Source organism: Poecilia mexicana, unplaced genomic scaffold, assembly GCF_051168715.1.
Source record: "Poecilia mexicana isolate PSO_F unplaced genomic scaffold, ASM5116871v1 scaffold_21, whole genome shotgun sequence".
Taxonomy (NCBI): domain Eukaryota; kingdom Metazoa; phylum Chordata; class Actinopteri; order Cyprinodontiformes; family Poeciliidae; genus Poecilia; species Poecilia mexicana.
This window is the reverse complement of record NW_028263390.1, coordinates 8,021,125-8,036,068: the sequence shown is the minus strand read 5'-3', so window position 1 is coordinate 8,036,068 and position 14,944 is coordinate 8,021,125. Positions and strand designations below refer to the sequence as shown.

The following is a 14,944-nucleotide window of genomic DNA, read 5'->3' as shown; positions in this document are numbered from 1 at the left end:
ATTTAATCTTAAACGCCTGTCATTTCCAGTCTCAGTGATGGCACAGAGGTGATGCAGTCGAATAGGAGTGATTCTGCGATGAGTCATCTGAAGTTGGCGTCTTTGGCATGTAAACAGTCGCTGGTGTGTGTGTGAGCGAAAGAGACAGACGTTCTGGAGAGGCTATGAGAATTTGCAGTAATTTCTATATTTCTGCTTAAATAGATCGATCTACATGTAAACACCTGTTGCTTGAGTTCCTTTCACAATAATACTCATTTTGCAAGCTCTCACCTTGATTACATGTAATACTTGGAATAACCGTTTATACTTATTTACATTTGTCACATTTCAACGACAAATATTGAAGGACTTTGCGGCGATTTTATTTATTATGCTAATCCAGAACAGCTCTTAATTATGAAGTGGAATTCAAGGAGATTGCATAAAAGGCTTCTGCGGACATTCATTTTTGATCTTTGCTGCAGATTCGCAATTAGATTTTATGTCTGAACTTTGACTGGGCCATTGTTTTTATTTTTTATTGTATCATTTTTTTAATTTTCATTTGTACCTCTAAATAAAACTGGTCTTTTGCAACAAAATGTCCAGCAGATACATCTGTGTGCGATTGTGGGGGTCAGAAACGTAATAGTTTGCTTTTGTTTATTTGCTGACTGGTACGTTTTTCATAAGCTAGAGGTAATCTGCATGGTTGAGTGAAACTTTGCTCTCATTTTATCTTGATCTAAAGTAACGCGTTAACGAAACCGATTTGAAGGAGTTGAGAATCACTCTAGCAGGGATGCATTCAATCACCATTTCCATGTTTTCTTTCAGTTACTTTGAGTTGAAAACAGTCAGCTCTTACTTTTCACCTCAAAATGCCACCTTCTAAGAACCACATGCAGACACTCCTCTGGCTCCTGAGTGCACTCTTCCATGGGTTAATACCTTCTGAACACTTCGCTGCATGCCATGTTTTATGTATCGGGGTGCGTGTTAAGAAGAAAAGGAGCTGCCGAAAGTGTGAATGTCAGAGTGAGAATGTGCACATGTAGAGTGTGTTCGAGCATCCTGTGTACTCACAGGATATTTCTCCAGTGGTTCCATCAGTAATGCGTCTCCAAATATTGACCGGCAGTACTCTGCCATCTTCGCCTGCTGCTTTGGCCTGGGATTCATCCACACACACACACACACACACACACACACACACACACACACACACACACACACACACACACACACACACACACGGAAACAAGCACAGAGAAACAATCATGATTTCTCTGCTAAATGTCAATACACTGAATATGTATGTTCCTTCCCTGACATCCCTTAGGAGATATTAAAGATAGAGCAACCAATCAAAACGTTCTCCTCATCCCGGTAACTGACAGCTGGCAAATGCTCTGCGCTCATCAAAAAGGTCAAAACCGGTAGGTGCCGACTCGAAGCAGATCGCCGACTTACGAGTCCACGTGGTTCTCGAAAGACAGGATGACAGGAAACGGCGAGGTCTTGAAGGCACACTCTGCAATCGCCTCGATCACTTCCTGAACACAAAAGAGGAAAAAAACAGCAATGTGTCAATTTACCCAGGTTTACATGTGACTTTATTTTATAGCATTCTTGACAGTAAGATCAATACTGTAAAAGGGAATCAGTATCAATAAAATCATTTTAACTGCTGCACTGTTTTGATTTCCCAATCATTAATGCCTGTTTTATATGACTGATGAGGTTCTGTCACATTCAGAGGAACCAGGTCTGAAATCAGACTTCTGAACCACTGATCGTCTAAATCAATTACACCGTTGTTAACAACAGTGTCAGTTAAGCTAATGCCTTCATTTCCATTTGCACCATGTCTTTCAATAAAATCAGCAGCCTTCTTTATCTTTAGCTCTCCTCCATCTTTCTCGGCTCCCCTCTTTTTGCATTCCTCTTTAATTCCATTAGGCTCCTTCTCTTAGTCAAATTAGATTTGGATTTCCAGTATCAATCAATTCACCCATTTATTTATTTTTTCTTCCTCTTGACATCTACTCAATTCTTAAGAGTTTAAAGCTATATTTTTCCTCCTTTGAAGAATTGTTCCTTATTGTACTCTTCCCCCTCTTAAGACCTTGATAAATTGCCCCCTGGCTCTTCTCTTTAGGACGATTCAGTGCATCTGTGTCTCATGCAATTTGCAGCATGCATGTCCCACTTTTTGTTTTTCTTCATTTTTTATCCAACTCTGCCTTTCTTTGTCTACTCTTGACCCTTATAGAGTTTGTTTATGCTGTCAGTCTTTGAATACCAGCTGTATACGGCCAAATGGCAGAATAAACATTTCTTAAAAATAACATTAAGATATGGATTTACTGCATTTTCCAATTTAAAAGTGTTTTGGTCACATAGTTGGTATATTTGGAGTTGGGAGTATTTTACATTTTCAGATTCAGACAACTAAACTACAAATAAGATTCCATGGATGTTGCCAAAAAAATGGTTTTACAGACAAGTGTTCAGAATTTACACTTCCACAAATCACAAAATGTGTTTTATTACTGTGTATTATTTCTAACAGAACGTATTTACTTAAATCTATATTTAAAGATATTCAAATAATACAACTAGACATCACAAAAATGTTTACAGATTCTTAAAATGTACAGAACTGTGAAAACGTATTTACTGTGTTAGAGATTTAATCAGATTTTTTTGTTGCACCTAAAAGATTCACATTATCAAATTATTTTTACTATCGGATGAAGTTAACTTGAGTAAATACAAAAAGACTTTTGAGATGGCCTAGTTAAAGTGGCTAAAGTCGCTATGTGGCTATGTGCCACATAGCGATTAAAAACGTGTATTTGTTTAGGGAGGTGGGTCAATAACATTTTTAATAAATGAACACTGGATTTAATAGATTTTTTTTATGAATAAATTCAACTGTCATTTTAAAACTGCATTTGTATTTCCAGTAATCCTCTGCTCACACAAACTGTGCAGCGCCGCTCTCGCAGCAGGAGTAGTGCTTGAGGTGGAAAGAAAGAAATGCACGGACAAATTGTGTTCGAGTTTGGTACTTGTTGCTTGGAGACCAGAGGAAGTGGTGTGTTTTTAAGACTGCGGATTGATGCCGCATATATCTGTCAGATGGTCAAAGAAAAGCCTTGAGATTGCATTTACAGATGATGATGAGGAGGAGGAAGAGCAGCCTGCTGCCAGAAGGAAAGCAGGTTCATAAAATGTTCTGATTTAACAGAGTTTAGTGTCATTCAGAAGGGTCGTTGACACAAATGCTTCATTTCTCAGAATAAGTAAAAAGGGATTTGAAAGCTGCAGAGCCTTTGAACTGATCAGCTCATAGTGACCAGTCAGCAAACTGATATTTATTTACTCTGTCCACAGCTTACTTTCAGTCCACTTTCTCAGAAAGTCAAGTCAGTTCCTATAAAAGTTAATATTAATTTAATTAATAATACAGGATTGTTTTGTTTAAAGAAATAACACCAAATAACAGGACCTGAACATACTGATCCTAAAATTATGGAAAAACTGATGAGGTGCAGCAGTAAGGATGAAGTTTGGACTATTTTACTCTTTTAGTTCAGTTGATTTTGATGTTTTTCTTATCACTCTGTCTGTGTACTTTCTCTGTGCACTTTGTAACATATGATTGTGAAATAGACATAAAACTCACCAATGGTATATCAGTAGTGGATGTCATAAAGAGTCATTGTACAAATTTAAAAAGGTGTTTTCTTTGTTCTTCAGTTCATAATAATTAATCATTAAAAGACTGTGCATGCAAGCATGAAATAAGTAATTTTTAGGGCCTCAAGCAGTGCTTAGAAACATACATGAGTCTGTAGTGAAAAGCACAGCAGGGGGGCTTCAGACTCAAAAGAACATGAATCATACAACTTCTTAGGAGGCACATTAGTGCAGAAGGCAAAGTTTGCTTGAACTTCTGTGAAGGCAGCATTAATAAGGAATGATAAAATGGGCTGCCTATGTTGCTGTTGCCCTTTTCTAGCAAAGCTCATTTAATGCTTTTCAGCACAAAACACAAAAAGCAAACGTTTTTCACAGCCGAGACCACAGATTGATTTAAAAAAAAGAAAAAAAAGAAATTCACATTATGAATATGTTTCACAAAGCAACTCGGATCAGATCAATCCAACTCAACACATTTGTAGTCCTTTAGCAAATATAAAATTGGACACAACTTGTATTTTCAAATCTCAATAATTGATCTGAATGGCATTGCAATAATTGATAATGCAGCACAGTAGTGCCCTGAAGTACAAGCTGAGGATGGAGGAGCTCTAAAAGGTTTCTCCATGTTAAAATGACACCATGATAAAAAAGTTTAACTCGTTTTTTATATATTTTTTTCAAATATCATAAGAATATTCTGTACAGATCAACAGAAAACAAATTTGTTGGATGGAAAATACTACAATAACTAAGTTACACTGATTTAACCTTGAAGCAAATTTTGGGGCTTCATAACACCAGCCATCAGTTATAGTCAATTTGACGAACAAGAAAGTCAGTATAGGATTTTGACCAGTTCTCATTAGATAAAGCTATTGTTTAAGCACAGAAACAATCTCACTGGACAAAGGTATGAGACAGGATAAGGTTGCACAAATCCATAATGATATACAGTGGTGGATGCCAGCCTTTTTGTGGTTGCCACCAAAAAAAGGTCACAATCTAATGTTTCATTGGACGATCACCGAATTTGCCTTACAGCAATCATTGGATTGGTTGGGGTGAAATAAATTGGTAACGATGCTTGTTCCTATTTTCTTAGTTAAATCCAGGTGGTGACTCTGATTCCAGGTATTGTCAACTTAAACACAGAGTATCTTCTAGTAAAAAAGCGTTTAGGTAACCCAAACTGCACTGACAGGAACACATTTCAAAATCATCTTCTGCTCCTACCCCTGCATTAAAGGTTCCAGCTTTTTTTTTTTTTTTGTCCGTACCTTAAAAGAGATTTCAGTTGTCATTGTAAACCCATGAGTGATGACAGGCTCTTCCTCTGTGGTGCGTCCTTTCCAGCAATCCAGTTCAATACAGCGGCACCCAGACAGGAGGACCTGTTTGTACATCTCAACCGAGGAGTTTCCTGCGAGTTGGCCCGCTGCACAACACACACAAACACACACAAACACACACACCGGCTCATTAATCCTTTCAGTTCCTGGCAAGCAGTAAAAAACAGGAAAAAAAAAACAAACAAACAAAAAAAAAAACAGTAGAAGAGTCTAATGCAGGCAAATCTCTTTAACATGTCGCCATTAGTGAAGCAATTATCACTTTGCATTAGCGGTTTGCTTTCCTGCAACATTAAAAGCAGCTATGTGAAAGCGAGAGGCTCTCACTTCGTTATGCTGATCTTTTCAGAAGCTTTTTCTTTTCCTCAATTGTATTTTTTTTTTTTCTTTTTGGTTAATATCCTTTTAAAACCAGCAAGGGAGGTTTACCAAAACGTTATTGCGTTAGTCACTATCAAACACATGATTAAGATGCCTCTGCAGCAATGACACAAACCTGCCCTTTATAGGTGCACCTCCATGCTCCCCACTTAAAAACAGCAAAACTTGTTTCGCTTTGAAAAGAAGTAAAGGAAGCTGTGTTCATGAGAAGAAAGCCAAACAGCCCTTGTTTGTTTTTCTCATTTCTCTATTTTGCAGCCTATGGGGTTGGGGCATTACAGCAATTCCATTTTTTTTTTTTCCCACTGCTCGAGAGGTCTGATTCACTTGAAAGATTCAATGCACTTCGGTTTCCTCTCAGAATAGATTTGAATAGATGAATTCTAATATCCATTGAGGAGAAAATGGCCCCCCCGTATTACAAATGCCTCCCATGGCACGCTGCCAAGAAGCAGCTACTGTGACTACCAGTCGGCAGAAATATTTAACTCATGAATGACAATCAAAGGAGTCTCGGGCTATGACTTGATTGGATAACCTCTTGAGTGGTAACGCGGGAAAGGAAGGCTTTAGCTGCACCACCAGATTTGATTGACTGACCTGCGAGGTATAAAGCTGAACGTTCTCGCTCGCGGCACTTTAATTTTGCTTCTCAATGCATGACTGATCCGCTCATTTGTGGAGAAGAATAAAGGATGCACCTGCTGCAATTAGGCCGACTGAGCGTCTTGCTTTCTGACTCGCGTCTCCGCGCACGTACCTGTGAGGTATGTGTTGTGTGAGGAGTTGATGAAATAGTGAGAGAGTGGAAAGGTCATGTCTTCACTCTGGTCCAGCTTCTCTGGGGGAATGATGCTGTTCTCTTCCCCGTTCAGATACCGGGCAAAGCCATCCATCGAGATCTGACCTGCATGAGAACAATACATTGGAAGTAGTCAGGGTGATGCATTTCAATCATTTTCTCTCTTTCGTCTAAATAACGTCATAGATCCCAGAGTACAAACTGTATACGTAAAATTTTAGAAAGTGATTTAGATGATAATATATTTAATGAATTTGCAAAGGAATTTACACTCTTTGAATTTTTATAAATTTGTCCCATAACCACCACAAACTGCACATGATGTAATCCAGGTCAAGTGGACTAAATCTACAGTGAGACATGAAAATGGTTGTACGAAGCACTGACACGCAAAGGGAGATTGGAAATCTCGTCACTCTGACAACCAAATTTAATTAGCTTTTTAATTCTCAATTGTCGCAAAAAATGTTGCAATAAAAACATTTTAAAAAGAAGAAAATCAAGTAGTATGAGTGATTTTGCAAGGAAATGCATCTATTCTTAGACAAGTTACCCAAAAGGCCCAACTCATGCATTTTACTTCAACTTCTTTGGACTTTGAGTGGGTATTATTCTTAATTAGGAGAACGTTCACCTGTTCAAATGTGTGAAATGGCCTCTTTTTCTAGCCGTAGATCAGAGCACAAATGTATCTTTCTGTATTTCAAGCTCCACTGACTTAAACAAACATTATTACAGGTTGTAGGTAACACAAGGATCTGTCACAGAGAAACTCCCCCCCTGACTGTTCTTTCTTTGCTTTGAATCACTGTCGACGACGTGATTCTTCATTGAGCTGAAGAAAGCACATAAAAGCGAATCTGAGATTAAGTGCAAACCAGCTGTTGTCATCCACTGGAAAGACGGTGATCTGCAGCTACATGACCACAAACTCCACACACAGAACTTGCACTGATTCAATGCCGAATTCAAAGCGACCGCTACGGCCAACATGCCTACTCCACCTACACACTCGCTCTCCCATAACGTTATTCCAAATATGCTAAGTAATGCGAGTCTGATGGGTGCAGCAGGTCCCTCTGGCCACTTTATGCTAATTAATGCGGTACCGCCCTCTGCAGAGTTGCTGAGCTAATTAACGCTGGCTGCTGTGCGTGACATCTAAGCTCGGTTGCACTGGGTGTCTCACTCCTCTGTCGACTGCAGGGATGTCTCTGTGCATGACTAAGGTCTGACCTGCGTCACACCGACAGTCCCAGTCAAAGGGTTTCTTCAGCTCTCAGGACATTTGTAGACCACAGAGTGGAAAAATATGTTAACATAGCTGGGACCACGTCTGTAGTAGAGTGAGACTCTACTGGGGTTACAGCAAAGGTGAGACTTAAAGGTGAAACTACACCTGGGTGGACAGGGATACTGCTATTAGACTGAAATAATGACTTGAAAGACTCATCTTTCAACATCTGAAAATGTGACAACGGGCCAGCGATGCTCTGTGAATGGATAATACTTTAAGAGTCTCCTCACATTATATTCAGCATTCTGATCGTAGTGTTAAAGTCAGCATAAACTGAAGAAGTACAAAATAATGAGAGGACTGAAAAGCTGAATGAAGGATGCAAAATTCAAACGCATATTCATTAGTTTTAGATCATCTGCAATGAGCATACACATCTTTATACAATATCTTGCAAACATAGTCGTCCCAGGATAATGGCGTACAAATAAAGTGGTGAAAAGTGGAGGGCGTGTCCTTTGACCAGGGAAAACACCAGACAGCACAGTGATAAATCTGTAAAAATGCTTAAACGGGGTTAAGTTATAAAACAATATCCAAGCTTCGAATATCAGAACTGTTCGCTCCGTTCCCTAAAAATGGGAAGCAGCTGCAATTTTCCACATCTCAGGTGGGGAAGAGCAGTTTTGGTCAAAATGAGATCAAAACTAAACTTTTTACCTACATAGGAAATGTTCATGTGTACCACCATATTAGCTAGTGCTTTTTGTCAGCTGTGGCAGTGAAACTGGTCAGAGTTGATGGGAAGATGGATGGAGGTAAAAATGGATGGAGACTAGAATGACTTCATCTTCTGTAAACCAGATCACTTGGGTATGATTTTTCTGTACTGCTTAAGTAATTCGATATTTTGTGTTTTATATGTTATCAACATCTTTTGTCCAACAGTTTAAACTCATTTCCTGGTCTGTTACTTTACTTAAAGCTAAATTCTGCTCCAGTAGTCGAACCTAGTTGAACCGAACTGGATATTAGCATGTCACTACCAAACTTAGGTATTACTCTTTCAACTGGACAACGACTCTAAACATTTAGTCAAAGCTACAAAGGAACACTTTAGATGAAAACACATTCATGTGTTGAAGTCCAGACCTAAATCAGAGTTGAGAATATTTGGTGTTAGCCTGCATTTATGACTAAGCTTTAGCCTGTTTGCTAAGATGAATGGGCAAACCTCTTAGTCTCTAGACGGCAAACATATTAGAGATGTATCCCAAAAATTTTAAGATTTGATTGCAGGTTCAAGAAAGTATTAACTCAGGGACTGAACACATATGCATGCTGCACTTTTTGTTTGTTAAATGAAATATAGAAAGTCACGCATAATTTCCTTTCCACTTCTTAATAAGCACTACTTTATGTTGGCGTTTTAAATAAAACCCATGTAAAATGTATTGCAATTTATAGTTAAAACATGCTAAATTTGAAAGAGCCGACAAGTTGTGAACACTTTAACAAGCCACTATATTAGCTTTAAATCCTAATGCTTATGACACACACACACACACATGGATATATATATCTCACTGAATAAACAGTTTTAAAAATGCAAATGACCTTAAGAGCGATAAAACCATGTGGACGAGTCCATGAAAGTGAATGTGAAGGTAACATGTGGAGTCCTGGACGCGTCTGCAGAGCAGATGGCAGCACTTCCTCCGGCTAGATAAATACTTCACAAGGGGAAATCTGTCACGAGGAAGGGGAAGGGCACGCTTCCAGAGAGCCCAGGACAGGATGAGCACACAGCCGCGATCAGAGTCGCTAGCTGGGCAATGAAGCTACAAATTCAAGTATAGTTAAAAAAAAAAAAAAAAAAAGGATTTCCTGTAGTTTCAGCCTCAATTATGTTGGAATAAATGTAAAGTAGGTACTTTACTCTGGAGAGATTATTAAAATCACACCCAATTCTCTGCCTCAGACAATTAGGGCCAATTTATATTCAGCGAAATCCGAAAGAGAACATGCACATCAGATTAACATAATGATGGAACGGTGGAGAGATTTGTAGCTAAACAGCCTCTTCTGGACAGATTAGCATTTTTTACATCCTGAAACAGAAACACCATGTTTTAATGGAAGAAAATGAAATAGTTTGTTCTTTAAATATAACCAAAAATGAATAAAGCCGTGTAAATGGGAGAGGACACGGCAGAATTACTACTTTCAGAAATGAATTAAGGATAAAATGAAGAGGCAGGACAGAGTAAGACGACCAATTCAATTGAACATGATGTCTTTAGAGTCTTAATAGGAAAATCGACTGTAAAAAACTCCATCACAAATAAATGATATGCAGTATTATTTGGTGAATGTAAAAATAAATAAATAAAAATGCAGGAATGATTTGCTCGACAATAAACAGAACATGGTGTAAAATAAGTCCCTCGTTTTGGCACAGCTACGCAGCATACTTTCCAGCAGAGATAAAATTTGAATTGGCATGCATCCGAGCTTGTTGCCTGATATCTGGGGTGGGATGTTCTCCAGTTCTGGCAGCGACTGGTCCACTGACACCTCAGAGGACATGAAAGCACAGCATGTCCATGAATGTTGGATCCTCGAGACTCATCCGGCCCTACATGAAACATTCTGCAACTCCTGATGTTTTCATTTTAAAATCTGCGCAATAGTAAATTGTAGTTTAGTGAAATTTGTGCAGCAAAACAGGTGATATACAGCAGCTTTAGAAGAGTTTTAAATTCTGTGGGGGATATTTACTGAAGTATTTGAAATAGCATGTGTGCATTGATGCTGTCTGCCCACAGTTAAACGATATGAAGGCCCACATGCTCACACTGAAAATGTTCGATGCGGGAGTCTGTCACATATTCTTGTGGTACCCTACATTTGTGGAGATGGTATCTAATTGTTGTATATATTGATTAAGTTTAAGCTTCAATCAATGTTTGTTTGTTTGTTTATCTCTGAATGAATCGGTTAAAGAAATGCATCACATTTATTGTCTCATACATATCATGGCCTGGAGTTTTACCTTTATGACTAAAATAGCCACAGAAGGAAAAAAAAATAGTGAAAAATATGAATTCAGTGCAGCTATAAGGCAAACAGTGGAAGCAAAACAACTGCAAGAAATGGAGGACATTGCAACGTGTGTTGAATTCCTGTTGGTGTAATCCTAACGAGTTACGTAGATCTTTTCAGAAAGACGTTAAAAATATATTTTGCACTCACGAAGAAGGCAAAGCCCTGAGATGAGTGATGGGCGTGTAGATTCCCCCCCTCCGCCCCAGGCCTTAAGCCATGTAAACAAAGAGATGGATTCGATGTTTATTAAGGATTTGTTTCACACTCGTGTATGCAACACCAGGAAATTTCCTTCACCGTGATTACTTTGGGCACCTAAAGAGCTGGTGAAATATTCTGGTGATAAGGATTTCCTTGGGTGTATCCCTATGATTATGAGGTATGTATAGAGAACATTTTGGTGTTGAACACGATGGACAACATGAAAAGATAAGAAGAGATTTAAATCAGCAAATGCAGTTTTTAAAGCAATTTAGTAATTATCTAAATAACTGACTTTTAAAAGTAGGAAATGTGTGACCTTTCTGTGCAAGCGACATGTTGGGTTCATATTTGTCCACCAGCAGCTGAACTTGCTCTGGTTTGAGCGGAGGGTAGAGGATCTCGTTCAGACGAGGGTCTCGCTGCTTGCTGTTAATGAACTCTGTCATCTGCTCCACTGTGAGGTACGGCCGACTCTTTGCTCCACTGTGGACAGGAAGTCATCAAGAAATGTTACAAAAAGTTGTGCTTGGGCAAAATGCAACAAAAAAAAGAATTAAAAAAAAAATAGAGATGTGAGCAAAGGACAAAAGGGAACATCATGAAGGGCAGGAGCAGCTATAGCAAAGACAAAAGGTGCTTATATCTTGATTAAATTGTTATTCATATCTAAGAGTGTGAAAGTACTTTGTGTTCCCCGTCTCCTTCTGTCTCCTGTCCCCTCACTCTTAGGGGCAATTAAAACCTAGATTAAGTGACACTGTTATACTGGTTCATCTCATGCTCTGACTAACTCAAGGTTAAGGGTCAATTCACAGTCCTCAGCCTAACAGTAAGCCTTAAATTGTAAGACACTCCCGGCGTGGGACTGGTTGTACGCATTTCATTTAGTAAAATAATGAAACACATGTTTTATTAATGTATGAATATTGGTAAAAAGAAATGTCTAAGATATTCAATTATTAAAATGAAGTGAATAGGAAGGTAGGAATACAATAATAGAAGATCATTTATGCAGATATAAGCCCTTTAAAGCCTGATAAATAATTGGCAGAAAATTTATTATTGGATGTTTTCCTGCTTTGCATCCTAAGTGATACTAAAGGCTTCTTTGGCCATCTACTGTAGCTATCATAAGCAAAGCTAACTTTTTTTTTTCGTGTAAAGAAATAGCAACATATTAGAGTAACTTTGAGAAAAACTGAGATCTCAAAAACATGGATAACAAATTAAACATTCGGTATTGATTGGTAAAGATTTTTTTTTTCCTCAACTGTGAATTAGAAACAATAAAGTTCTTACACTTCAGAGAAGATGTTGTCCAGCTCTGGTCGAGAGCAGATGTTACTCAGGAACATGCTGTAAACCTCCGGAGTGAAATCCTCCTGGGGGATGGAGTCATTCTGCAGACGACAGCAGCAGCAGGGTCACATGAATGACATGCACATGTCGTTGAAGGTTAGTTTTCATAGAAAGACCAGCAGATGTTTATTTAAAATACTCTGGATTTTCTAAGAATTCATGATGCCGTAAAAAGCAGAAAACAGGTTTTCTGAGCCTTAGGAAACGAAACATGCATCACTGATCACTAAGAGCAGCCATGAGTTGCTTTTCACATTTTCTTTCTACTCCTGATCCACCTGAAGTGTTTGTGGCCTCTGTTTTAATCTGTTTTCTTATCTGACTAAAGCACACAAACTCAGTAAAAGTGCCAGTAGAGTCCAGCCAGTTCACGTGTTTACATTGGTGATAGTAGTAGAGGCTTTAGTTTTGCCTGTTATCACTGCCGAAAAACCAATTGGCATTAGATAGCGTCTAGTGGTAGTAATGGCAAGCATGTTTGAACATTCAGTGAATTATTTACACAGCCAATCGGCAGCAAGGAAAATGAATGGCGCTCCTAGATTGGCTGCTTTGTAAACATAATTTGAATTTACGCTTCACAGAAAAAAATGGGTAAATCCCTGAATACTAAACTGTGAATAGTCAGGGGTCCACTGAAGTGCTAATAGTAAAAGGCAACAGGGAAATAGATGAGTTATTAAAGGACACTAATATCTGCTTCAAACTGAAACTCCTCAAAAGAGAGGGGAGGTGGAGAAAATTCAAGAACTCCCGTTCGTCGAATTGGAGCAACTCCCGTTCCAAGTTGGGAAACCAGTGGATTTTAATACATTTATAAACAAATGTGTTAGAAATGTATACTGAAATGTATATGTACAATTCAGCCATGTTGGAGTTTTAGGTCAGGGTTGGTAAGAGAACAAACAAATCTTAAATTGTCTTTCTTGGAATTTCAAGCTGTAGGAAGCTTTCGGTCAATTCTTCTCAGTCAAGCAATATCAATGAAAAAAAATGTTTTTCTTTTATACTCTGTGTTTGTTTTGTGATAAAAACAAAAGTCTTGTTCCAATTCTGTATTGAAATGTCTGAACATGGACGTACCTTACTTGGAAACTTTCCAGAATGGCTGCTACACACAACTAAAATCCTTTTAACATCTACTACGTAATGTCTGTTTTTATTTTTGCTTGAAGTCCATTGAGTAATAAAGAAAAACTTTCAAACAGAACAAATCCTCCGTGTGCCGATCGTCAACCGCCTCCGCAAATGAATGAGTACATTCTGTATGAGTCATGCTGTGTGGACGTGCCAACTACTTACTGTACTGTTTAAATAAAATTCTTGCGTCCAACTCCCTGATGTGTCTGCGGGAAATGCTGCTCTCTTACTCATCCATTCAGTTTTCTTTAGAGGATCATCTCCACGTGGTCACAGCTTTGAGAATTCAAAACATCAACAGAACCGCTTCCAGTTTGCACCCACAGAGCGGGCGCCTTACCGAGCTATCGCAGTCGAGCAGGTACGATAGAGACGGAGTGCGCTCGGCTCTGTCTGTTGGCAGGCGTGCCAACAGGAACCGGAGCAGAACCGGAGGGTATTAGGAAAGAGTGGGAGAGGAGGGAAGATGCACAGAGAGAGGGGGTGGAGGTCAAGCCTTGCTAAAACTCACTGAGTCATTCAGGAGACCTTGGTGTGAACCATGTTGTGAACGCACCCCTGCCTGTCGGGGGTGTGTGTGTTTGAGGGATTAACAGCGATACCATTTAGCTGTAATTACTTGCGCTGTGGAATAACAGCAAATCCCAGCAGACCTGCACTCAGCAAAACACTCCCCCCCCCACCCCGTCTTGATGCCGTTCATTGTGCTAATTATGTATAGCTTTTGGTGTGTGGGTGCGTGTCTGTGTGTACGTGCTTTTGTTTTCACTTTACATTCAGAAGCCAATTATTACAGCCTTAATGTCTGCTCTCCTGTGTGTCCATATGTTTCTGCATGTGTTCAGAACTTCATTAAACAGCATTTTGCCACTTTCAAGCATGAAAATTGCTCGCTGTTGCACCGTCGGAGGGCAGAGCTGGTGCTGTGGGACGGCTTGCCTGAGAGGGCAGCTTTTGTCGTGCGAAGTCTGAAAACGGGTGGAAAGAAAGCAGCTTTTGTCGTCTTTATTGCTCCCGCTGGGTCCATTTGTTGCATTACAACGATCGGTTTAAGAAAGTATGACTCCAAACAAATGAGCGACGCAACAATCGGTTACTGTTTCGGGAGAAAGTGGGCTAAATAGTGACAGACTGGTAAATGAGGAGGAGAAGATTAAAGAGCGTGTGGCTAAAAACAAGCAGGAGGGGACATAGAGAAGAAGCAACACACAGATTCGTGTGACAGAGGAAATGCGTGGACCCAGTCATAAAAAAAAGAGGAAACTCGTGTATTTTGCCGTCTTACTCTGCCAGCAGGGAGGTTGCAGTTTTCCAGTGCTGTCTCCACTCGCTTCCTGTCTGCTGAGAACATCCTGAAGATACTGCAGGCGGACAGAAACAGCCTCTTATGAGTAAAAACAGAAAGTGTCACGCTGACAGAGAGGCTTCCTCTCTGATCAGCTGCATGTCAAATCCCAACACTTTCAACCAACGCTCATTCAGGACATCCTTCGAGAGACTCCCATTGTCCTGCGGGGAGCTTCCACTGCAAGAATAAGTCGCAGTAAAAAACAAACAAACTAGAGAGTAGAAAAAAATATAAATAAAGATAAGCAAAGAGAAATAAAAATTCCAATGAGAGTCTGCAAACTGGAGGGGAAAAAGTGGGGCACAGATAACACCTGAATA

The 14,944-nt window shown here is 39.3% G+C and overlaps 1 protein-coding gene across 1 annotated transcript in view; it reads right to left on the bottom strand.

Annotated features, from left to right (window-relative positions):
• The window catches only part of plcb1l (phospholipase C beta 1-like), a 114,694-nt gene that overhangs the window by 38,003 nt on the left and 61,747 nt on the right, over positions 1 to 14,944 (bottom strand). The window contains exons 7-13 of the mRNA XM_015001910.2: positions 14,562 to 14,637; positions 12,077 to 12,177; positions 11,094 to 11,260; positions 6,187 to 6,333; positions 4,974 to 5,131; positions 1,456 to 1,538; positions 1,069 to 1,153 (exon numbers count right to left, since the gene is read on the bottom strand). Of these exons, the coding sequence (XP_014857396.2) occupies positions 1,069 to 1,153; positions 1,456 to 1,538; positions 4,974 to 5,131; positions 6,187 to 6,333; positions 11,094 to 11,260; positions 12,077 to 12,177; positions 14,562 to 14,637 (817 nt within the window). The remainder of the gene's footprint in view (positions 1 to 1,068; positions 1,154 to 1,455; positions 1,539 to 4,973; positions 5,132 to 6,186; positions 6,334 to 11,093; positions 11,261 to 12,076; positions 12,178 to 14,561; positions 14,638 to 14,944) is intronic.